Raw genomic sequence first — 26,035 nt, 5'->3', positions numbered from 1 at the left:
TCTATCAAGTTTGATACGGAAATTCCAGCGCTACGCTCGAGTGCAAGTGGAGGCTGGCTAGCTGACCGCACCCACAATTAACGGTACAAAATGCACCTGAGTGCCGATATTTCCAGTGCCCTACAGCAAATCGAGGCTGTGAAAAAGGGCATTGACGAATCGGAAGATGCCAAGCTGCAAATGCAAACGGCGGATAGTTTAAATACGATAATGGGTATATTAACGGATCCCGTTTTTCGTACCATTGCCCATGTTCAGGAGTCATTGTACGAGCTGGGCATACAGCTGGGCCAACATCCGTCCATGTTGCCGAACGACTTCGACATTGATGTTTCAGGAAATTTGGTGCTCAGCCTGAATGGCGGCGATGTCATGTACGATTCGTCTGCCCCGGCCAGTCCGGACAAGTCCAGTTCCACGGGTGGCGACGTGGAGCAACGTCCACAAAGTCAAAATTCCAAGTCAGCTGCTGCGGATCTATATGCCACAGACTATGCCCAGATCCAGGCCATTGAGCTGGTCAACGACGGCACAGGTCTAGGCTTTGGCATAATTGGTGCACGCAATTCGGGCGTTATTGTAAAGACCATTCTACCAGGGGGCGTGGCCGATCGTGATGGGCGCCTGCGCTCTGGAGATCACATTCTCCAGATTGGCGATGTGAACCTTCACGAGATGGTCTCTGAGCAGGTAGCCGCAGTGCTTCGACAATCGGGCACCCATGTGCGTCTTGTTGTGGTGCGTCCGATTGAGCAAAACTTGCCTACGCCACAATATGCCTTGGAGCCGGGCAGCGCCGTGGTGCCTACGCGTGTGCTCAGCGATCCTGCCGAGCTGGAGCGTTATCTCATATCAACTGGCTACCCGGAGATATTTGGCGAGAGCTCGACGGCCTCAACGCCACAAACCACGACGGAGGATGAGCGCTTTGTGTATCGTGGTGAGACATCGATGCTAATTGATCCCAGCATCGATTTGGACGAGCTGCTGGCCTTGCCAGAAACGGAGAAACTGCAGGTGGAACTGAAGAAAGATGCGAATGGTCTGGGCATCACCATTGCCGGTTATGTTTGCGAAAAGGAAGAACTTTCCGGAATCTTTGTAAAGAGCGTCTCTCCGGGCTCAGCGGCTGATCTGAGCGGACGCATACGCGTTAACGATCGCATCATCGAGGTGGATGGCCAATCGCTGCAGGGATATTCCAATCACCAGGCTGTGGAGCTGCTTAAAAAGTCTGGTCAAGTGGTAAATTTGCGGCTAGAGCGTTACCTACGCGGCCCCAAATACGAGCAACTGCAGCAAGCCATTGCTGCCAATGCCAACGAAAAGCTGCCTACTAGTTCACCAGGCACGCCCTCTCGTGCTCCCTTGCCCCCACCCCCAGCCACGCCTTCGTCTACGACAGTTAGCAGAGAGGCAGAGGATGAGACGCTGCCTGCGCCGGAAGCCTTTATGATGACCACGCCGCCTTCGAGCTCGCTGGCTACCACCACCACGCTGAGCAGCTTTGGTGCGGGCAAGCAGTTGTTAGCTGTGCGAGATTCCCTAGAAGGAGCGTCTAAGATTGTGGCCACAGACGTTGTAGCTGATAAGCAGGAAGTACTTATACACATACAAACTTTATACATATTAGATGCCTCATTTCTATCCCTGTTCGCAGGCAGCTGTACACGCAAAGAACTCGAGCCTTATAACACGCCATAAGTACTACATGGAGCCAGAGCTGACCGAGGAAGTGGAGGCGGAGATCGTACGCAAATGGCAAAAGATAGTGGGCAATGATATGGAGGTGATTGTGGCGCAAATCAAAAAGTTTGCTGTTGGCGGTTTGGGCATCTCCTTGGAGGGCACCGTGGATGTGGAAGGTGGCCGAGAGGTGCGCCCACATCATTATATACGCTCCATACTGCCCGATGGCCCAGTCGGAGTGAATGGCGTGCTTCGCTCTGGCGATGAGTTGTTGGAGGTCAATGGCGAGCGACTGTTGGGCATGAATCATCTGGAAGTTGTGGCCATATTGAAGGAGCTGCCATTGGATGTGCGTATGGTGTGTGGACGCAGCAAGGTGACTTCGCTGCTGCCCTTCTCGGATGATACGCTCAAGAAGCTGAGCAACAACTTTGAGAATTTACTGCCGGCCACAGATCGTCTGGTCAAGGCCAAGTCCGATGGCAGTCTGGCCACAGCTGGCTCCGTGGCTGACGCGGACTCAGTGGCCGTGGCAGCTGCGTCTTTTAACAAATTGAAATCTCGTTCTCTGGAACCGCTCACCGGCTTGGCCATGTGGTCGTCGCAGCCGCAGATTATAGAACTAGTGAAAGGGGATCGCGGCTTGGGCTTCTCTATATTAGATTACCAGGATCCATTGGACTCGAACGATACACTGATTGTCATCCGTTCGTTAGTCCCTGGCGGCGTGGCTCAGCTGGATGGCAGGCTAATACCGGGCGACCGTTTGCTATTTGTCAACTCGATTAATTTGGAGAACGCTTCGTTGGATCAGGCTGTGCAGGCCTTGAAGGGTGCACCCAAGGGCGTGGTACGCATTGGTGTGGCCAAACCGCTGCCCATGACGGATAATTCGCTGAAGGCGTGCAGCAATGCCAGCACCACCAGCGAAGAGACGTTGGATGCGCAGCAATCCCCACCAGCGCTGCCCACAGCAGCGCCTCCAACAGCCGTCAAGGGCGCAGAGCCGGATCTTATACCCGACTGGAGGAAGTAGATGCTGCCGATCAAAAGCTGTTATTATTATTATTATATTTGTATTAGACAAACAATTATGTTATGCACCAATTGTGTTGACCAGAGCCGCCAAAGGAAGCGCGGCTCGGCTTGTCCCCAATCATGGACAGCTGCATTCCCAACAATCGCAATATTTTCATTCCCCTTGGAGTATTAGTTAAGTGTGTGTGAATTTAATGTACTTACAACTAAATAAATTATGCAAATCGTTTACAATATTAGTCAATTCGTATCGTATATGCTTCTATATACAGTGTGATGAGTATCCATTAAAATGGCTGATTGCTCGACTATTGCACCCGATTCAACTGTCGTTCGATGCGCATGTAGTTGCGCCTGGAGAGCACACGATCCCTGGCATAGCTCACCAAATAGCTGAGCACTCCGAACACGAATGCAATAGCTTCGAACTTGATGAAATTGCGCTGCTCAATGAGAGCCACTCGATCGCAACTCTTGGTCACAATTTCGCCGCTCTTGCAGCGCAGCACCTCCTTGTAGTGTGTGTGAATGCAGACGCCAAGGCTGCGACTCACAATATCGAACTCAGAGCAAGGATGACACTCCTGGACAACGGTGTAGGTCTCGTGTTTCCAGCAGGTCGAATTATTCTCGATGACATACTTCTCGCCACGACGTCGAGCCAAGCTGCCCTCTGCTGCATAACGGGACTCAATTATTAGCACTAGTATGGTGACTAGAGTCAGGGCGGTAAGGCCCAATACCATGTGATGTTTTTGGCAGTTTTCGAGCATATTCTGTTTACTTATAATGGCAAAAAGAAAATAAACTTAAATGAGTCAAGTTTGTTTTTAATTTCACAGCTGTTGATCTAGGGCTGCACACAGAGAGCCAGGCGATAGAAGTAAACGATATTTACCAATAGTGCGTGAGCAATAATTAAGCTTGGAACGAACTAAAACTACAACTAACAAATATTATTATTATTATTGTACTACAAAATAATTCCTAAAACGAACATCAAAATGTTCCCTAAGCGTAGTTTGCAATTTTCTAAGCATCGACACTCGAACATCGATAACCATCGATAGTACAGGCTGTTTACGAAAAAGTAAAACATGCAAATGCCAAGGAAGGGACAGAGACCAAAACAATTACGAAGATAGGCACAAAGAGAAACGTGGAAAATTTATGAAAATCTGTGAAAATTGTGTGGTGGCGCATAGAAAATGGTGCTGCGGTCGGGAATTATAATTCCATTTCAATTTCGCGATACTAAGAAGCTGCTCATGATTGGCGTGCCCGAGGAGAATCGAAATTTAAACATATGGGACTTAAAGAATGTTGGTAAGCCTTCTTAACGGACAGTAGCAGGTGCTCATCTGTAGAGGGGGCGGGGGAGCGTGGTACAGGAGGCAACAGCGCACGCTGCCACAGGCCCAGGGCAGGTCGTTAAACTTAATTGCCTTCAGAAAAATGTGTGTATAAAGAGAGCAACACCCAAAATGCTTTTAAGGGCTGCAAACGCAGCATAAATTGTGATTTGGACATTGGAATTAAGCAATTTTCCCCCGTTTCCCGTTTAGCAACTATTTCTGATATCGTTTCGTTTTCAGTTCGCGCTGCATTTGGCATCTACAATTTTGAGTTTCGCAACAAAAAGATCGGCTTCAACATACCCGATGAGCTGCTGTTACATTATTTGGCCCAACGTCACGACCTCACAAATTTCGTTATTGAAATAAGCCAAGGTAATTTCATATAGTCATTTAAGTTAGCCGCGTTACAGACTAGCGTTTAAGCCTTTTAACAAAACTTGGAACCATTTACATACACATACATATATGTATGCATACATTTGTATGTGAAAAACACTATATGTGAATGCGAATGCATTTGTAGATCTATCTGTGTATATAGACGCGGCAACCGCTAAACGTGCTTTGCTTGTAAGTCTCTGACAATTGCACTATAATAAAAATCCACATTGAAAATGCTTCCTCTTGCAGCGCTAGACGATGGGCACGCCAAGGAGCTGCTCTCCTTCGAGCCCTCCTGCTCAATGGCAGTAATCAAGCAGCAACAGCAACAGCAACAACAGCAGCAGCAGCAGCAACAGCACCAACAACAACAGCAGCAGCAGCAGCTCCATCATCCACATCCAATACAACAGCACGTGCCACTGCCTCAGCGCTCCAACGAGAGTGTGAGCCACGCCCACGACTATGTGGCTGGCCCCCCAGCCTTACCCGGCTCACAGCCGAATTCGCCAGCTCTGGGCGTCTGCAATGAGGCAGTCGACTCACCATTGGAGCAGGCGAACAATTCGAATTCGGATCATGCAGACACAAACCAAAAGCTGCGGCTCACACAAACCTATGCGGAACGTACGCCCGAATCGTTAACACAATCAATAGATCCCATGGACATAATACCGAAGGCGGAGTCTGAATCAGAAGCAGAGCGTGCTGCACGTGCAGCTCGCTTTCAGGCGCGCGTACAACAACAGCAGCAGCAGGTGCATCAGCATCAGCAACAGGCACAAACACTGCAGCACTCGCTGCCTGCCCAGCAGTTCTTCTCCAACTATACGCACAGTCTGCCCACTATGACGCCACCAAATACTTCCCAACAGTCGCCGTACACGCCCGGACTGATGAGCCGATTTAGAAGTGAGTAGCAGCTGGTGATGGAGATGTATATATATATCTAAAACTGTTAATTTGCCTTTCAGAACGTGGCGAACGCATGTCCAAGGACCAAAAGGAACTGTACGTCAAGTTCTTCGAGGACAATCCCTGCATGCTGTCGAATCATCGTCGTCACGATGGCCTCACAGAGCCGCTGTGGAGCAAGTTGGCGCACATGCTCAATAGCGTGCCACAGGGCGCTGTCAAGAATGTAGAGGATTGGAAGCAAACGTTCGATGCATGGCGATATCGCATTTTCATGTACACACGATACAACTCCAAGCTGAGCATGTCGGAGACGAGTGACCCTAAGAACTTTAAGCCGCTGACGGCGACCGACCAGAAGGCCTATGCTATGTGGACCAGTCACAAGCACATTGCACCGCCAGATTATGATAAAATGGATATGTTTGTGCCGTTGGATGAGAGCACAAGCGCAACGAACACCTACGACTACTAAGGCAGTCCACAAGTCCCCAACCAGTGCAAATGTTAATGATAATCAGAATGAAGATGATGTGTACTTTAACTAATACTAAGCGCTAAATACATTATGTTTAAGCAACATATATAATGCAATTTCGATTCATCTAGTTTCTATTTGTAGACTTAAGAATGTTCATTTGTGTAAACCTTGTAACTAACATGATTCCTTTGCTTGCAGTGTACGACGGCGCCTTGGAGAACTATGTGCTTCATCCCCAATGTCGCTGCGGTGCTCAAAAGCTGCTCAACGAATCGCCCACGCCAGAGGAGCCCACAAATCTCTGCCAGAGCAACACTGTCATAGACGCTGTGCCCTCGTCGGCTACAATGACGCTGGATGATGAGCAGGAGAGTCTGAAGTACCGCATCGATAAGGCTAGTAGTGGTGCTGCATCTGCGGAGCTGGGCATGCCCGCCTATGATCCGTGCACACCCAAGATGGACTACGACACGCAGGACGAGTTGCCGGATTCGCCGCACTCGCCACAACCACAACAGCAACTGCAGCAGCAAATGGTAACAGCGCCGTTGCCATTGCCACCACCGCCTTCACATATTCCGCATCATCATCAGCACGACGACGAGCAACAGCAGCAGCACCAGCAGCAGCAACAACAACAACAGCTGTTGCAGGAGCGCATACAGCATGAGTTCATGTTGCAGCAGCAGCAACAGCATCAGCATTTGCAACAACAGCAACATTTGGCGCTGCTGCAACAGCAGGAGCAACAGCAACAGCATCAACAGCAGCAACAACAACAGCAGCATCAACAACAACAAGGCGTCAACATGGCTTTAACCCCATCGGGCACAAATAACATTCGACGTACGTGAAAGCAGTTCTGAGCTATGCTCTAAATTTTACTCTATATTAACATATTTCTCTCTATCTCTCTCTCTCTCTCTCTCTCTCTCTCTCTCTCTCTCTGTTGTCCGCAGAACGCAAGGAACGCATGTCAAAGCGCCAGAAGGAGCTCTACGTGCACTTTCTGCAACAGCATCAATTCATCAACGACCATCGACGCAACGATCCCGTTCTCGACCCGTACTGGCTCAAGCTGGCAAATCTATTGAACGCCGTGCCCCAGGGCGCGGTCAAGCATGTGACGGAGTGGAAGCAGACCTTTGACAATTGGCGATACCGTATCTTTTTGTACGCGCGCTACAATTCGAAGCTGCAGGACGAGGAGGCACAGAATCCGCGCAACTTCAAGCCGCTGACACGCACCGACAAACAGGCGTACATTATGTGGATACGCAATCCGGACACTGCGCCGCCGGATCTAGACAAAATGCGTAATGTGTTCTGCAATCTGGAGGAAAGTTCGACGCACCAGGACTAAAAGCCAGCCGGTCTTTCAACAGGCCGGCTCATTCGCAAGCGCTTTCGCTAATTGCCATTGTTCTAGTTCATAAGAAATGGTTTTCTATATATGCATATATATATGTCTATATATATATCTATATTTTGTTTTCATGTTAATTTTGTGTAATTTTATAACTGGAAATGCATTTTCCCTTTATTTTTTTCTTTGTTATGCTAATATATGTATAAATATATTGATTGAGTAAATTGTTTATGTTTAAGCTGCAAGTGTGTGGCAGGTGAGAAAAGGTAAATGATTCAGTAGTTGTATTTAGCAATATGTTATGCGAGGGCTGTCTGAAACATTTTCATGAAACGTGTTCTGTTCAATTGAGCAAATACAGATTTTGTATGTATAGAGTAGTATCCCTGTCATTGTATATCCCTTGGACATGTTGCTTGTATTAATGATAATATATTTAACATATTCGAATGTACTTCAACGTTATACATACTTAAGCAACAAATTAAGAAAACCTTAAGATGACAGCATGTAATCCTATGTTCTGTATTTCATAAAGAGCCTTAAATTCCATTGCAATTCAGGCCCGTTTGCACTTTCAAACAACTTTCCCATAATGGATTGACAACAAAGCTTATGCAGGATAAGCAACCTTGAACCTCAATGGAGTCTTGTTCTGTCTGAGAGTAGAATGAATCTAAAGTTGACAAACTCCTTTCGATATGAATTGAATAAATGTATTGTTGCTTGTAGAAAACATGCATATATATAGATATATATGTATATGTGTGACTTCCCTATCTGAGAAATGCGAATCGAGATCTAGACACCTACGTCTATGTAGACTTCTTATGCGTTGATTAATTTGCTGCCCGCGGCGTACAGCATCCAATCTGTGGGTACTTGTCGCACATGCTTCGCCCGTTGCTGCGGCTGCTGCTGCTGCTGTTGGAAACTAATCCGGTGATCATTAATTAACTGTTCAATCAAATCCGATACGCTCAATGCTGTTGACTGTCGGATGTTTTTTTCGCCTCATTTCATATATTTTGGGCGCTGCATAGAACCGAATCAGGTTTACTCACAAATCCGGCACTTAAATGCATATTAGCTAAGAAGAGTTTTGAATATGAGTTTGCAAATATATAAGAAATATGTATGTGTATACATACATGGATATATTCAAGCATATGCAAATGGCATTTAGATACGTTGCCAGAGTCTTAAGCGTCTTTGGAGATATTTGTAAATTGGCTCATAAACTGCTCAGCTGTCCGGCCGTTTGTCGCTTATCTTGGCGTCGTCCGTTGCCAATTGCCATTACTAATAAAGATAAATGAATGTGCGCTCATTAAATAAAAGGCATTGAGCTGGCTCTCTGCACCATGAACGGCCAGCATCAACTACATATCTGGCTGGGGCTGTCATGTCGATATCTATTCCAGATCTGTAGCACTCAGTCAAGCGTTCAAGATCAATAATATTCTCGGTATTAGCACATTCAGCATTCAATATTGCAAAACTGTAGGCCGTGCCAGCTGACAGCCTCAGCTGGGTGGCTTTGCACTTATAAATTATGACAACTGGGCCCAAGCAATGCTAGCTGCAGTAGCCATGATGTAACCCTATATAGAGTACATCGAGAGAGCGTTAATGATCTTGCGGTTGGCATACGAGCTGCGACTTGAGGACAGTCCACCAGCGCCAAGTCAATGCCAAGGCATTTTTGTCTGACTTAATTAAAGATCTTATCTAAAATACTTTGTATATGATTAATAGACTTATTTCAATATTAATTATAGATATTATTTTATGTGTCGTTACAGCTATATTTACATTTGTTTCGTTTCACAATGTGCTTAATATGTAAAAATTATTTCTATAGACTTGCAAGCTCATCTCCACATTATCTTATCTTATCTCATGTTAGGCTTCGATTTACGCAATGGGCGGTAAAATCATACATAGATATCTGTCTGTTATCTGTCAACTTATCAGAGCTGACAAAAATGATAATATTATTTGAATTATAAATATGAATTTACTATGAAAGAGGGTGGTCTGAAAAATTGTTGACCTTATCTTAGCTATAAATAATTCAGTATACATATTAATAATACACTTGTTTGGGATGTCGAATACTTTATATCAACAAAAAAGATTTTCCAATTCTTTGACACAATATACTCTATATATACAAATAAATATAAATATTTATACTTTGTCTTATCCACCATCAGATGTCTGCTTAATCAATGCCAAGGACAAAATGCATAAAAGCCTTGCACACAGCTCAATTTTAGCTTAAGGTTTCCTAATATACTTTTTGGGTAGATAATTAACCGCTAAACTAGTTTAGTATGTATATATAGCTTAGTTGATACATAATTAGCTCAGCAGACATCATAATTATCATCTGAATCCATATATTATATCATACATTTTTTAGACAATATACTAAATTGAGCCTCAATTATAGGAATATTATCCTTGGCATACACGGCAACTGAAGAAACCTATATCATATCATACCATATACCCCCCGCAGCATTCCTATCACGCATAGCCAAGACTTTCTATATAAATTGATAGTCAATCAGTTATTTATTAAGTTATTGCTTCAATCTCTAAGCACATCTCCTAGAAACCGCATTAGCCGCCGTTTTGCCTCAAAGCCCGTTTTAGCCCCTCTATCAAACTCTAATTCTTGCTCTCTAAAAAGCGTTGCCTTGCCTTAGCCAATCTTAAGCTATAAATTAGCCAGCCTGTCACTTTCGATAGTTTACAAAAATTACCATCAGATTATGCGAACGCTGAAAAAATTCTCCCACACTCTCCAAGAGCCGAAAAAAAATATCAAGCAGTAGCTGCCACTTGTACGGCCCACAAAATCATCAGATCAATCATAAGCACGAGAAAAAAAATCAAATGTGCTGTAAATTAAAAAAAAAAAAATAATAATAATAAGAAAAACGATAAAAAGACCATAAATGCGATAGAGATCTTTTGTAAGACCTGTTTGGTACATGGCCCGCCCCGACATAAAATCAACTTGTCAAGCCAAAGCGTTTTAAGCAGACATTTCTGTTGATTTACTATTGGAACCAAATACACACTCGCATAATTGCAAAAACTTGTGTATGCTAATCGATCGTCCGCCTGGCTGATATGGCTTTTAAATTAGATTTACATTTTAATTATAGCTGTTTTAAGTGCCCTGAACCTGAGACAAATGCATACAGAATTATGTATGGAAATCATTTTTGGAAAGTTCAACTAAGACTTTGATTTATGATGAGGAAATACAAATTGAGATGAACATTTGGCTTAATATAATAAAAATTTGAATATAGATGATGTATGTACATATAAGTGTGATATTATATATGATATACTTATATCTAATGTCTTTAGCTATAGAATCAGCGTGGCTTATATTCCAATTTAGGCGCAGCCTTCAGGCAAGGCGTGCAGTCTAGTATACAAAGATAACGGGTTATATACATGTGATATATCCACATATAGGCATATATGTGTGCTATATATATCAAGTTTCAATGTCGCTCACGTAATGTCAACTTAGGCTAAACGTTTTGGCCATTAAAGAGGTCAGGGCTGTTCACTGGCCGAAAGCACATGTATATATACCATATATTGATATACTGTAATCCTGCTGTGATGTGCTTCATTAAAAGTATTTCCAGAAATGTAAAAAGCATTAACATATTTGATGCAAAGGAACTCCAAAAATTTATCAAGAGCTGCGTAAATTTGGATACCGCATTCAAGTTAAAGCAAATGTGTGTATATAAATATACACTTGATTAATTAATACAAAAAATTGTAAAAATTGCAATTTATGTATAAGCTTCATTAAATGCAAATCAAGAAGAAACAAATATATAAATGAACATCTTTATTTATATGTGTATATATGTATGTATGTGTACGTATATAACAATTGAAATTCCAGAAACATGTCCAGCCGGAAGCTGCCCTAGCAACATATGGGAAAAACTTGCTTTGGCAACACAATCGAACAAACACAATGAAAAACCAAAATAAAAGCGAAAAGCGAAAAATCAAGCCGAACTGGCCGACAGCCGACAGCCGACAGTCGGCAGGCAGCTCGTGCTGGCTTCGTGCGGCGCCTCGGCTAGCAGCTGATGCACAGAGCGGCGAGCAGAGACCTGAGACCTGAGACCTGAGACTTTATGCTGATGCTACCACATGCGCTGCTTTCAGTGTGGCCCGTGTCTCCAATGTGTTTTGTCACGCTTAAAGCGCTGCCCTCGGTATAGCAAACGAAACGAAAACAAAACAAAGCCAGCACAGTAAACATTCAATAAAACGGCAGCAGCACCAACTAACGAAATTCAGCAATGTATGTGAAGTGTTAACAGATCAAACGAAAATATTGCAAAAATCCAAATTAAAAGTCGCGTTGCAATGGTGTTAATTATGATGAATAAATAATAAATCATACACACACATACATGTACACACACACCAGTGCAGTTCTCAGGCAGTAAAATTTGGCACAGCCATGCAAATTCCTTGCTGCACACAAAAAAAAACACAAAAGACTTAGGCAACGAACTTGCGTGTAGCTATGCAACTACGAGTATGCGCCTATAGGCAGCCAGGCCACAGCCCAAAAAACAAAAACAAAAACACTCGGCTGCTGTCAGAGCCGTGTTAAATTTATGCAAATAAATAAATCAAAGCCAAAGCCTCCGAGCCTGAGCAGGAGGCGTTCTTGTCGTTGTCGTCGTTGCACGCACTAAAAAAAAAAAAAAAAAAGAAACTAATCAAATCACATTTGAAGTAAACGCCTCAAACAGTTAAGCGAACTGCAGTTTTTAAGGCCGCATAAATCAAATGGTAGGGAAAAGCTAGCAGCATAATTGAATATGAAATATGAAAAAATATTTAAAAATAAAAAATAAACATAACTCAAGCTCATATCATGTGCATAATAACACAAAATTAAACGCGCTTTTAATGGCAACAACATTGAAATGAGTTTGTGTCTAAGGTTTTTCAATTGCCCAAGTAGGCATTCACATATATTGTAGTTATGCTGTTTAAAAGCCGGAAATACTTTCAGATAATTGTAAGCACTTAGCGTAAATTAAAAAAAAAAAAAAAAACTTCTTTGATGCCAAAGCATTTTGTTTTCTTTTTGTATTTAGAAAAAAAAAATTATAATAAAAAATAAAATGAATCCATATAAAACAGAACTGGAATGCAAATCGAATTCTATTTAATACTTGTTTCAAGTACAGTGGAAAAAAACGAGTTCACCAATCAATAAAACCCATGTACTACTCATCTTAACTAAACTTGTTTCTCCACTTAAGATATTAAGCAAACTAATTAAATAGATATATGTAAATATAGATCATATCCAATACCATTTAAGATCATGCAGATCTCGCTCACTTGACGCCTCAAAAACACGTTTCGAAAACGCAGAACTTTACGATTGAAGTCAGGCATTATCGTTCACAATATATTAAGATTGGTCAAGTTGCTACATAGTCACGTTTCGTTTTTTTTTTTTTTTTTTTTTTTTTTTTTTTTTTTTTTTTTTGGGCTGCAGCCATGACACATAACAATTCTTCAGACTTTTTATAAGACACTTTTTTTTTACGATGTCAATTGACGGCGCGCCGGGACTGCGGCGCAGACGGCACTTAACATGCGTGGCATGCGCGCACATTTGGCTGCAGTCGCGACACTGAAAGACAGCGACTAAGGCCCAAAGCAAGCAATTTTAAATTACGCGCACTTTTAAATTTTAAAGCAGAAAAAAAAACAACTAAAAATAATTGTCATTTAAATTGTTATTTACGCATGCACGACAAACGCTGACGCCGTCGCCGACGCCGATGCCGACGCCGCAAAAAGTTTGACTAGGTCAGTTAGCGAGCAGTACGGGAAGTTTATTATCAGCTGTCGGCGGGTCGCAGATCTATTTACGAGTGTCTGCAATTGAGACTGCAAATTGTCAGCGTCACCAAAGCAAACGAAACAATCGCAACAATCGGCCAACTCTCGGCGACATTCACTGTGGCAATAGGGTCCAGTTCCGTCCAGTCCCGAGATTGCATAATGAGCGCAGCACAGTTCATTTGATATTTTGCCTCTGAGATCTCAAATCTGATTTGATATTGTCACATTGAGCGTTATCGTCATTCAATATGCGAACAATGCCGCGCGTCTACAATTACCGGCTAGCAGGCAGCACACTCCCAAAGCCGACTCCAAGTCCGAATCTCAGCTGAAGTCGCAGTCTGTCAATGGAAAATGTTTTCATAACTAACTCTAGCTGCAGCAGCTGTGAAACTCGACTACAAACTAATAACAATCATTATAAGCATCGCAAATAGAGGACAGCAGCAAAAACAATTACATTTTCTGTGTATATATAGAATCTGTGTGTGTGTGTGTGTGTGTGTGTGATATCAAATGCCAAATAATTGCAACGACGACAACGACCCTCAAAAAGCGAAATGAATTAATGAAAATATTGATATATGCTCAGATTATGCGCATAATTACAACAATCAATAATCAATAACAAATACAAAACGAATCTATTTCTACATTTTTGCAGCTAAACTTTAATTTTGATTAGAAGTTTCAAATTACAATCATGGTAAGTAATAAATAAAAATATAAATTTAATTAATTTCAATTAAGCTTCAAAGAGGCCGAAAGATACTTTCGATATATGAGATCTAAATATTTATATATGGCTGGCTGGCTATACATTATCCCTGTATATATATTATATACATATCACATATCGCATATGATTAATGTTCTGGAATGTACTTCAGGTTTATTTTTGAATTCATTGACTGCCCCGCTGCATACAGCTGTTTGCTAACAAGTGCAAATACAGTGAGAGAAAAAAGGGCTAGAGTAATCATGTTAATTTGTATTCTAGAATAAATTCTTTTTGCTTAAGCACACTTCAATCTTGACTTTCAATAGTGGAACTTTAATAATGTCAAGAATTATAATAAACAATGAATAACAATAAACAATAGGGGTTCTTAGAAGAAGTTTGTTGTCTAAGTCTTTTGCATAGAATATAATAAACTTTTGTATAAATTGTCAATTTTTGATTTCCGCAGAATATCGAGTTTGCAAGCTCGTTTCCCAAGTCCTAAGCTAACTATATAAGAAAGATATTAAAAAGAATATATTATTCCACTCAAGTCAAAAAAGAAACCTTTCCTTTAAAGTTCGTTTCCTAAGTCTTTTACTTGGCATATCAATTTCAATTAAGCAAATCTTTTGGCTCAAGCTAGAACATTGCAGTCCTCAATCTTCTGTTGCGCCTAGTGTACTTGGGTTTATATAGGTAACGTATACGTAATTTCTCACAGCATTATTCGAAATGAAAATACTTAATAAGCAAAAAAAAAAAAAAACCGCACGAATTGATTTAATCAGCGAACGTAACCGCAACAAAAATGTTAAATTAAAGACGAGAATAAAAACAAATCAAAATAAAACTGTCACACACTTCGTGATTATAAATCATGATGAGAAGTCAACCGCAAAGAGAATACGTGCATAGCCATAAACTTGAGATGAATATCATTTATTTTGGGATGAGACACATTTGCGCAATGGCAACCAGCACTAGGTAGGGGTACTCAGGCTGTGGTAAATTTGATTTTGTTTGCCATTTGTTTTGCTCTCGCAGCAAACAATTGACAATAAGGCAATGACCCACAATTGTTGCTATTGTTGTTGTTGTTGTTGTTGTGATTGTTGTTGTTGCTTATTGTTTGCAATATTCTTGTATCTGAATTTGTGATTTACCGTTGAACAATGCTCGTTTGGTTTGACAGAAGCAGAAGCTTTCGCCAAAGTTTGTGTCTTAAGTCATTTGATTGGCACCTTGTACAGATGCACACCGGAAGCATGTTGTCTGCTCTTGGTGAAATCAGCGTCAGTAATTGACAATATGTACAGCATATATATACATACATATGTATATATATAAAGTCATTTGTGCAACATCATTTAAGTGTAATTAACGTTTTATTTTTTTGCTAATTTTTTGGGCTTTTTTGTTGTTGTTTTTGTTATAATGAAACGAACTTCCTCATATATAAACTCAGTGGATTAAGCAATTTGGTTAGTCAATTTCTCATGGAAATTGGAATTGATGAAACGCTTCACACTCTTATCTAAACGCCATTAAGTATTTCAGTCGACAAAAGCAATTTGTCAGCCAATTAGCCTATGGGAAATGTATTGTATAAACAAATATTAATTATCTTTAACAATTTCTATTGTTATGCTGATGCTGATTTGGTTTGGAGGTCTCATAACTGATGCAAATTGTTACGCTATATAGCAGAGGTTGATCTCTGTGCGCATATCGAATTATACAAATAGCTATGTAAAACGTACGAAAATGCATATTTTATGTAAAATTTGCAACATAAACTATGCAAATTATAACTAACTCGACACTTGTTTGTTTGTTTATTTTTTGTTTGGTTTGGCTTTGAATCAATAATGCAGTTCAAATCAAGTGGCTGCTATTGAATGGTCAGCCAATTTTGGTTGGTTAACTGTAACGGTAGCACATTGACCTCATGGCCAGTTGCAGAGCTGCCCATTGTTGTGGCCGAAAGCAGTTCGATTTATTTATTTAGTTTTACATTTTCACAACACGAACGAAACGAAATTCCAGACAAACGTCGAAAAGTTCAAACAGCTAAGTGCCTGAGAGGCATTAACTTGAAGCGACCCAACCGCTGATTAGCCATGGCTATAGCTCTAACCATTGTTGTTGTTGTTGTTGCTGTTTTTGTTAATGCTGCAGTTGCGTTGCAGATTTATGATTAGCGCCCAGTTAGCCTCTGAGCAACAAGACAAGACGCAGCGACTGCCCTACTCAAAATGCAAGTTATTATGTTGAAGGTTTTTCTTTTTACGTTTTTTGAGACTTTTTTGCGAAACGTCGACTACGCCCCCAAATGCCACAAATTCAATGAGCCATGCTGATATCGCTCTGACCAATCGGACCAGCAACAACAAAATGCTGCACTTTTTGCTTAATAATATTTTGTATTGGCCAAAGATGTTTCAGCTGCCAATTGAAGCTCCCCGTGCGGGCATCGATCAGAGTCTTGTGCTAAATTGCTTTTAATTAAATTTTCTGACACGCCAAATACGTGTCGAATGTGTCAAGAAATTATCGTAGAGGTCAAGTTTACAGACACCTGGAAGAGCTGTATAAGCTACGTTTCAGGTAGATATAATCAGTTACACCTACAGCCAGTCAGTCAGCCAGGTAGGCAGACATTGAGCTGTCTCTTATTGAATGGTTTTGCGATTCCATTAACCCCGCAATAAAAATTACGTAAAATATCGAAATATTTGCCAACTTAATTGAAATCAACATGATGTCTATTTATTTATTATCTCATGTCTGTTTGCTATTAAATTTCGCTTGTTTAGTACTTTTAGAGGCTGATTGACTCCCACGTCTTGAAATTTCAGCTGTTGACTTTTGGCATCGCAAATCATTTTCGGGCATCAATGGGGATTTAAATGTATAAATTGTATTTATTATTCTTTTGTTGTGGCTGCTTGAATAGCATGGGAACATGCTGGCAATTAATCAAGATGCAGTCAAATTGATTGAGGAATTTTCAAGCGATCAAAGCTCTTGACTTTAGCGAAATTTTGCAATACATATGTACATATGTATATTCAGCCAAAGAGGATTTAGCTCTTATTTTTAGTCTCCGCGCAGGCATTCTAAATGTATTTTTAGAAAGCTTCACGGTTGGTACATTCACTAAGACAAGACTCCACTCAAATTCACGCCAATCAACTATCATCAAGTCAAGCATCTTCGGTCTGTCTGTCTGTCTGGGGTTTGCGATACACGACATCGACACCATCGCCATCTTCATAATTTTGTGATCCAAAAAACCGCTAAAATACTTCAGATGCCAGCAACAACAATTTTAGCAGAGCATTCAAAAACGTGTGCGCTCAAATGCCTCACAAGGTTGCTCTGAGTCGGCTGAATAGACAAGCGACTTGTATTATGGTTAATAGCTCGAGCCCAAAACGGGGGACCGAGCGCCGGCACGGCGGGCCAAAGCTGGCCAAAAGCTGACGAGGAAGCTGCCACCGAATGTAGACGTATCTATTGAACAATGTGAGCAATGCAATGCGATCTGACCAAAATTTGAAACATGTTCAAGAGGGTTCTCGATGAAGTGTAGCTGATGGAGAGATACCCTGTAATATGTCGGAGTTGAGAGATGCGATGCTTATATACTTGTAAGGTTGTTATACTCAAGAGCCTAAACTGTAAAAAATATACCAATATAATAATGCGAATTGACATACAGACAAAAAAGCAGACACAGATATGTCTATCATGTCAGAAAGACCGACAGCTAACAGTTATATAAATCGATAAGGCAGACATTTAAAGCGAGCGCTAGATAAATAGATAAACATATGAGCCGATAGACGAGCAGATAAACAGACAGAATGGGAGACAGATAAAGAGCAACACAGATAGGCAGGCAGCGAGACAGGCAGAAAGATCGATAGATCGATTGGTATATATAGACTGACAGATACATATATGAGTCGTTAGGAAATTAGGCAGATAAGTGACTGATAGATCGATTAGAAGATAGGCAGATGGCAGTTAGGCAGATAGATCGATAGGCAGATAGAAAGGCAGAGATATAGATTGATCACTAAAAATACAGTTACATGAAGACAGATATATGTAGATAGATGAACAGGGGGATATATTCAGAAAGATAAACAGATGAATGAACAGACAGTTTGAGATGACTAGAATTACTTGATTGTTAAGGGCACTATATGTATAATATATATATATATATATATATATCACTACTTTATCTTCTCTCCGTCATTCTCTCTTTTTTCGCGTTGTTACATAATTTAGCAGAAAAGCACTAAACCTCTCTCTAACCACTACAAATATAGGGTACTAAACAACCGTTCAATGACTAAGCCCAGAGGCGACCTAATGCCAAAATGTTTTAACAAATGTTTCAGCGTTTCAAAGCGTGAAACAAGTTTGTGCTGATTTTGCTGTATTTTGTCGATTTATCTTTATTTTTGGTTGCTTCTATGAAATTGGCCAACATTAGGCTGTGACAAACGAGCGCAGCCGCGGCAAATGCAGCCCAAGCAACAGCCAAAGTGAACAGCTTGGTGTTAAAAAGCCATGTCAAAATTTAACGCCAGCTTTGAAGGCGCAGCACGAATAAACCGACGCGTCGCGTCGTTGGGGGCGATGTGTCATGTTGTTTGTTCTGGCCACAAGGTCGTCGAAGCACGTTGAGCTAATTGATGGATGGTTGAATGCAGTGAGCGACAATTTGCCAAACCTTGAACTTCTCCACTGAATGGAATAAGATGTAGAAGATGATGAAGAAGAAGAAGAAGAAGAAGAAGCAGAAGCAGTAGAAGTAACAGTAGCAGTCAAGACTTTCTGGCCAGCTGGTTAGCTGGCTAGACCAGGCCTAGGCCAGGTCATCGGTTAGCCCTGGTAGTCAAAGTTTTGCTGTTTTTATATGCAAATGAGGCGCATTACCTGAGACGTTGTAACACAGCGACTAATTACCTGACACGCTTCGACTGCTCGCTCGCTTGCCCGGGCAGATGAAGTCATTTTGCTGCTGTTGCTGTTAAACCCTTTATTTATAGCCTCTCTGTATGTGTGATTCTCGAATCAAGCGTCAGCTACGCTTCAAGCGCCAACTGAAGGCCAGTCAGACAGCCAGGCAGCCCCCAGTCAGCGAATCAGCGAATCACTGAATCGGCTGTGCCTGAAGAACACAATCCCAATGTCTGTCTGACCATTCAGTGATCTGCCGGATGTCTTCTCTGCATTGCTCTTTACGGATCTATGGCTCTCAGCGCGTAAAAAGCGATTAAGATGTAAATTTAATGACTATGTACGCTAAGGCTAACACGTAGAATACACAATTTATGGCTAATAATTTTGTTATTTCCATTTTTGACACATTGATAGCACTCCCACCTCAGATCAAGTTGTCTAGCAAATGCCTAACTATAGAAAGAATGGTGCTCTAATGTGCTCTACTCTATATACATGGTCTTTTGCCATTTGACTATAGTATAAACTAACATTTCCTGTTCTATGGGCTGCAATTTAGGCTGGCTTAAGAGAAGCAAAGTTGTATTAGGAGCTTTGACTTAGCAGACTTTTCGGAAATAGCTATTAAGAAAAAAATATGCGTAGCATATTTAATCTATAAATGGCTTAGAGGAAATAGAGCTATAAAACTATTTTTTAATGAAAATCGTAAAAAAATAAACCTAATATTATTTTATTTATATATTGAAAGCTAGAGATTTTAGATGTACTGGATTCATATTCACTGTACTCTTATTAGCTTCTCTCCCATTCTCTTCTCTCCTAAATTAGAAAGGATTCTTATACAGAAATCATCGTATCAGGCTCCACTTTCATACCCTATTTATTAGATTTTTTCTCTTATACAATATATATGTACATATACAAGCAAAATATCAACCTCTAATGTGGTCTGATAATTAATTATTAATTTATTACCAATTAAACTTGCTTTAGTTCAATTGGCAATTCATAATACACAAGGAAAATGTGAGCTCCCCTTCAATCTCATTCAGCTTTCAGTCTAAAAAAACTTGAATATAATAATCAAAATTCTCTATGCTATGAATAATAGCATCAACTCTTGCGAAACAATAACTGTAAACTGTGAATGAAACATCATGAAATGCCCTAAAGATATGAATTTTGATGGCTCATTACATATTGAATTGATATTATGAATACCATTTGATTAATGGGTCTTACTCTGGCCAATTCGTGGCGCTGTTGCAACTTTCGTTATGGCTGATCTTTGATATTTGTGTCTTTTTGGCTACACTTTCATCACCCACATCTGATAGGTTATTCCTATGAATATATTCATTTATCATTATGCAACAGGGGCCCGCATTCGAATGCTTGCCAAACGCTATGCAGTGCAAATTCGAACAATAAATATGTATATCAATAATTAAACTGCAATTTCAGCTCACCCGCATGACACGAGTTTCAAAATTTGAAGAAACAGCAGCAGCCGCCGCAGCCGTAGCAGTAGAAGGCCATGCCCTCATGATATATATAAATGATTTCAATTAGGGCGTTTTCAAAATGATTATGGCTAGTTTTTGATCCGTTTAACAATTTTTATTTTTATATTCTGCTAATAATGTTGCTGTTGCATTAGTTGTTATTACTGTGGTTGTTGTTGTTGTGCAATAAAAGACAATGCGCTTAACGGACTTTGGTGTTGCACTCGATGGCAGATAAAAGATTGCCCCGACCGCTGGACCACTCTGCTGGACAGCTGGCGCCCCCGCCTAGCACACTTTTCTGTGGCTCTAGCCACATTAAATTAAATCTAAGCTTGACCCAAAAAAAAAACTACGAAACTAACTAAAAACTACTTAAACGTTTCGCAAAAATATTTGCAGTTTCTTTAAGCACTTAATTTGCAGCTGAGCCAAGCTGCAAGCGGAATGCCGAGCAAATCGTTTTGAGATAATAAATGATTATTTTCCCGCTAAACTGCGTTAATCAAAGGCCTAATGATAATGGACTCTGGCTATGGACGTGTTCACCTCTGTTTATTGATTGTTTTTAATTAGTCGATTAGTGTTGCTCTTGTGGTTAGAACAACGTCCGCCCGCCCTAATCGCTCGATCACGCCGCATTCCTGCTCATTACGCCGCGGCACACGGAGAGAGTGGGAGGAGTCGCAAAAGGTGATATCCATGTTGGGTGTGCCGACCAATTAATGCGATCCCAGGCGATGCTGTTACGCCTTTTTGTACACAAAAATCATGTGCACGATTTTGGAGTTCATTCAACTGGCTGGCACTTAAAAATATCCCAATTGCGCAGTGTAATTCTCAAGAAAAAAAAACTTTTTATTGGCCCGCCAAGCCACAGCACACGCACAGCAACCCGATTTTAATCTAACAATCCCGACCCAAGTCTCGCACTTTAATTAACATGATAAAAAAAAAAGAAAAAAGCTGTATGAGTTGCGAATGAAAACTATGCGAATACCTAGGGCGCAAATGGCGGTACACTTGGAGAAAATATAGAGTAAATTGAGGTCTAAGAATGGTTTCTGCTTCCCATATCATAATATTTAATATAAAAACTTTAACCTTGGGTACAAAGCTTCCCAGTGCGTATACGTAATTTATACACTTAAAGAAGATTTTAGGAAAATTAAAAATTAATTTCAGATTTTTCTACATAATTTGTACACTCAGAGAAAATGTGTCAAGCTCCAGGTGGCGCATAATAATATATAATAATCAAATATAATATTCAAGAAAACATCTCAATTTTTTTCAAATCTACTGTTCCGTCATATCCCTAATTGATATGTACAATCCCAATCTCTGATACGTATTTGTGTTTCTTCTTATCTCATTCGCATGCATTATAAATAATCCGACCAAACATAACAATTAATTTTATTCACTCAAATAAGCTGTCTGAGTTTTTCGCCAAGTGTAATTATCTGTGAAGCTAAGTGAATTTCAAGTTCAAGGCCGTCGCAATTATGTCTCGGAAGTGACAAAGAGCGATAAGTAGACAAGCCAAAGCCCCTGATCGCAATTGAGTGGCTATTGTTGCATAACACAATTTCTGATGCTGTCATGGTGCTTAACAACGGACACTTGGCCAAGTGGAGCTGCCCAACTGCGCCATTAAATTATCTCATTGGCGTCTTTGACTAATGTGTTGATCTCTTTTTGTACTTTTTTATTTATTGAATTATCGGATTGAATTTGATATGCAGTCGAAATTAAAGTGCCTAGTTGATATGATCTGTTGTTTAAATTTAGCCGGCATTACAACATCTCGAAAGCAGCTCCAAATAAAACCTAATTTAATCACAGGTTTCCCAACCTAATGGACCTAGTCGTTGATCATTAAATCGCCAGGTAATGAACCGAGCCATAAAAAGTGAGACTTCGAAGCAGACATTACTTGCATATCTTGTGCTGCGAATTTGGCTAATCGATCACAGTAGTTAAATACACAAATTCCTATTTGCTATGCACTCGGCGCATTGTCAACATCGCTGGCAATTGGCAATTGGCAATTGTTATTGTTATTATTGAAATTCAAAATCATATCTGCGTGGATATCGAATATAACCTATATACTGCTGATTTATAGCCGTTATTCAGCTGCCAGTTTGATTTGAATCGATGTTTATGGCGACTTTCAGGAATCATTGTCGAAAACATGATATTCATTGTGCCTTGCGATAAGAATAAACATCGATCGAGCCAACTAATTGGTGGAGAATAAGAATCGATGCTGGCCTTATTGAAAGCAACTTCAAACAGTAATAATAAACATCGATGTATGCACAAGCAATTATTTCTAATTAACCAAAAGCAAAGAATCGATATAAGGCTTATAACACGCCTGACAACTTTATTCATTTGTGAGTTACACAAATATTATGCACTCCAGCCAATTATTCCTCATGCACTGATTTATAGGTTACGTAAGTGGCCGTTCGTTAGTCTTGGCTAGTTGGAAAAGAATGAATTTGCTGAATTAGAATGCAATGGTCACACTCTTAATTCACCGGGCATGTCAGTTTTATGTATTGCGATTTGCAAGTATAAATAAAATATACGATCACTTCATATTGGTTAACATATGCCTGGCAATCGTTCAAGTAAACACACATTCAATTCACAAAACGACAACAACAAATTCTCATCTTTTAGCAAAGGAGAATAGCGCAACAAAAGAGGAGCAAAGAGTTACAGACAGCTATTCACCCACACTCGCAGATGCAGACACACGCATATGCAGACAAACGATACTGCAGTGCATTGCCATGCTGCAGGTGGCATCGATAAATCACGAGTATCGATATCTTTTTTTGTGTGCGCATTGTCAAAAGCGCCGCCGATTGACAAATTGGCAACGAACAAATTTGGCCAAGGAGAGCATCGTGTTTTGGTTGTGAAAATTGTATTGTAAAATCGATTAAGCCCCTCCGCCCCTCGCCCAGCTAGTCACACCTTCGCCAGAAGCACAAGCATTTAGCACCTTTCAACTGTTCAACAGTTGTTGTTCAGCTTTTTATATTCCTGCAACTCATGTTTAATGGCGCGTAATTGATCATTAGCTGCAAAAACACTTGAGAACCTGCGACAATGTTCGCAATGCATATATAAATAATAAACGGCCATCCACCGAGCAAAAGCTTAAGCTTTCATGCATTTATTTATTTAATATATATAGCAATAAATGTTATAAAAAATGTTAGATTATAAAAAAGCCATGAATGCAGCCTAATTAATCAACATAAATCAATTATTTAACAAACCAATTCAATTAACAAAACAAACGCTGACTGAATATAAATATAAATAAAAATATAAATATATGTATGTGAGTAAATAAATATTTATCAAATCGCTATAAATCATGCTCCAAATAAGGGGGGACACAATGACTTTGAGCTTTTGAACAGTATCTGCATTAGGCCTAATAGTGTTAACAACTTGAGAAATTTTCACACAACAACAACAACTACAGCAACAGCAACAAACAATGGCATTAAGCTTACAACAATTTGTGTCGCTTATTATTATTAATTTTTTATTTTTTTACACTTGACATTGTTGCAAGACGCGTAATTATAAAAGTTTTTTCTTTATTTATGAACGAGTTCAAGAGCGAAAATTTGATTTTGTTGAGTTTTGGTTGCATCTAATCGCTATATAAAGCGCATTTAATTGGCTGAGCTGAGCTGTTGCTAATGCGGCAATTGCATCATAAGCTTTAAGGCAAAGTGAGTTGGCAAGCAAATAAATGTTTTACATTCTGCAAATTTGTACAACTTGTTCTACATACAGATATACAGATATACACGTTGCAATTGGGGGCGAATGTTCTCAAGGCAATTGCCTAATCGAAGCGATCGAAGCAATCGACACAATCGACACAATCGCTGCCAATCGCTTTGCCATCGATTAATTTTGACAAATTATTGCCACATGCATTCACCTTATAAGTTTCCTCTGTTGCAGCCTTCCATTTGCCTGCTGCTAGTCATCTGCCTCGTCGCGTGCAGCGAAGCGATACGCGTGGATTGGGGCACCAATACGGGTCCCATAGTGCCGCCGCCCCCGCGCACTACACCCGCGCCGCCCAGCCGGCCATACCGTGAGCCGGCGCCTGTCTGGGAGGACCAGAGTGACGACATTCCCAACCCACGACCCTACGTGTAAGCAGGAATCTGATTGGCTTCACTCTCCGCTCGCTCACTTCTCAATGAGCTGTCTCTCTTTACAGCTATGTGCTGCCGCCTCCATCCCGGCCCCGAACCTGGGTCATACCCGCCGGCCCCTATGCACCGCCCAACTACAACAACCAGCCGCCCAAGTACAATAACTATGGCCAGCTAGTTGATCCCTATAGCAGTGCCAATGCAGGAGCGAGACCAGCCACTGGCACCGTCGCTGTGCCAGCACTGGCGGCTCAGTATGTGCCCGGAGTGGGCATCAAATATACTGCGATTGCGCCCAACAACAACAAGCTGCAGGGCAAATACAATGCGAAGACCAAGAAGTACAAGGCCTACGAGAAGGCGAAATATGCTCCATGGAACTATGTAAGACAATACGATAATCGTAAGCGCTATCTGCGCTACTGATATGTATATATGTATATATTTAAGGAGTCCGTGTTCATTTTATCAAATTGCGTGTACAACAACAAATTAAAGCCAAAAACGAAAAAGAAAAAACAACATAAACAGCAAAAACAACATGTAAATGCTTTTGACACTTTTGTAAATGCTTTTTGCACAATCGCTGTACAAAGTACGAGTACACCCACCACACACCTATACACAGTCACAGCCACAGCTACATCTAGAGCCACAATCACCCACCCACCAGTCGCCACCACTCGCCAACAGTTGCGAATCGCAATCGCAATCGCAATCGCATTTGCTTTCATGCCCATGTACCACGTCCCCACGTTCATGTCCATGTCCATGTCATAATCACATGCATCATCTCTTTGCAGTTGCAGCTGCTGCCCGTGGAGGAGAAGGCGCTGGACTGGCAGGAGGCGGAGGAGGCGCCAGTGAAGGAGCCGCACTCTGAAATGCCGCTAGACACACTCAGCTCCTCCACGACTGCAGCGCCCAACAGCAGCAGCAGCAGCCCAGCAACAGTAACAACAACAACAACAACAGCAACACCAACAACTGCTGCAACGCAAACTTCAGCAACGCAACAAACGACAACAACAACAACAACGACGACGGCCGCTATGTTTGCCAATTACAAGCTGGCACATGAGAAGAGCGCCTACCTGAAGAAGCACAACAAGTTGAAGAAGCTGCTCGAAAAGCTGCAGGCACCCAGCAGCCCGACGCAAGCGAACGCGACCTCAAGTTGAGCGCTACATAAAAAAAAATTAAAAAGAAAAAAAAAACGAAAAATAATAAAAAACGATATATGCGAATTATACGTTAAGACTTGCCCCAAAATTTGTAAATACTTAATAAATCGAATACAAAAAGAAAAATGAAAAAAAAAAACACGTCTCATGCGAATCAATTCACTTACATAGAAACAAAAGACTCAGGCAACAAACTTGAAACTTGCGTACACTACAACGGGGCGTCAAATCGAGCCTTAATAGCGCACCGCTTAGCA

The 26,035-nt window shown here is 41.0% G+C and overlaps 4 protein-coding genes across 6 annotated transcripts; 3 read left to right on the top strand and 1 right to left on the bottom strand.

Annotated features, from left to right (window-relative positions):
- Positions 1-90: 90 nt before the first annotated feature.
- On the top strand, positions 91-2,966 carry Patj (patj crumbs cell polarity complex component). The gene is made up of 2 exons (XM_018008220.2): positions 91-1,599; positions 1,661-2,966. Exons 1-2 carry the CDS (start codon positions 91-93, stop codon positions 2,723-2,725), a joined length of 2,574 nt encoding a protein of 857 aa, XP_017863709.1. The 3' UTR covers positions 2,726-2,966.
- JTBR (jumping translocation breakpoint protein JTBR) lies at positions 2,897-3,760 on the bottom strand. Its single transcript, XM_018008228.2, has 2 exons — positions 3,626-3,760; positions 2,897-3,510 (listed from the first exon to the last, which is right to left on the bottom strand). Exon 2 carries the CDS (start codon positions 3,498-3,500, stop codon positions 3,036-3,038), a length of 465 nt encoding a protein of 154 aa, XP_017863717.1. The 5' UTR covers positions 3,501-3,510; positions 3,626-3,760; the 3' UTR covers positions 2,897-3,035.
- Positions 3,749-7,442, top strand: LOC108614217 (uncharacterized). Of its 2 annotated transcripts, none has more exons than XM_018008223.2 (4): positions 3,749-4,053; positions 4,323-4,457; positions 6,061-6,708; positions 6,822-7,442. In XM_018008223.2, exons 1-4 carry the CDS (start codon positions 3,936-3,938, stop codon positions 7,223-7,225), a joined length of 1,305 nt encoding a protein of 434 aa, XP_017863712.1. In that variant the 5' UTR covers positions 3,749-3,935; the 3' UTR covers positions 7,226-7,442. The 2 variants fall into 2 exon arrangements, with proteins under 2 accessions (XP_017863712.1, XP_017863711.1); XM_018008222.2 differs by lacking the exons at positions 6,061-6,708; positions 6,822-7,442 and adding exons at positions 4,716-5,378; positions 5,441-5,975 and having other exon boundaries at positions 3,777-4,053.
- A 3,914-nt stretch (positions 7,443-11,356) lies between these two features.
- On the top strand, positions 11,357-25,828 carry GV1 (nuclear protein GV1). Of its 2 annotated transcripts, none has more exons than XM_089466937.1 (5): positions 11,357-11,594; positions 13,761-13,874; positions 24,395-24,591; positions 24,660-24,978; positions 25,398-25,828. In XM_089466937.1, exons 2-5 carry the CDS (start codon positions 13,872-13,874, stop codon positions 25,773-25,775), a joined length of 897 nt encoding a protein of 298 aa, XP_089323063.1. In that variant the 5' UTR covers positions 11,357-11,594; positions 13,761-13,871; the 3' UTR covers positions 25,776-25,828. The 2 variants fall into 2 exon arrangements, with proteins under 2 accessions (XP_089323063.1, XP_017863824.1); XM_018008335.2 differs by having other exon boundaries at positions 11,362-11,594; positions 13,833-13,874.
- Positions 25,829-26,035: the final 207 nt, after the last annotated feature.

The sequence above is a fragment of the Drosophila arizonae genome, chromosome 4 (genome assembly GCF_054131065.1).
Source record: "Drosophila arizonae isolate 15081-1271.41 chromosome 4, UAZ_ARI_1.0, whole genome shotgun sequence".
Taxonomy (NCBI): Eukaryota; Metazoa; Arthropoda; class Insecta; order Diptera; family Drosophilidae; genus Drosophila; species Drosophila arizonae.
The sequence above is the reverse complement of the archived record's forward strand: the minus strand, read 5'-3'. Positions and strand labels throughout refer to the sequence as shown.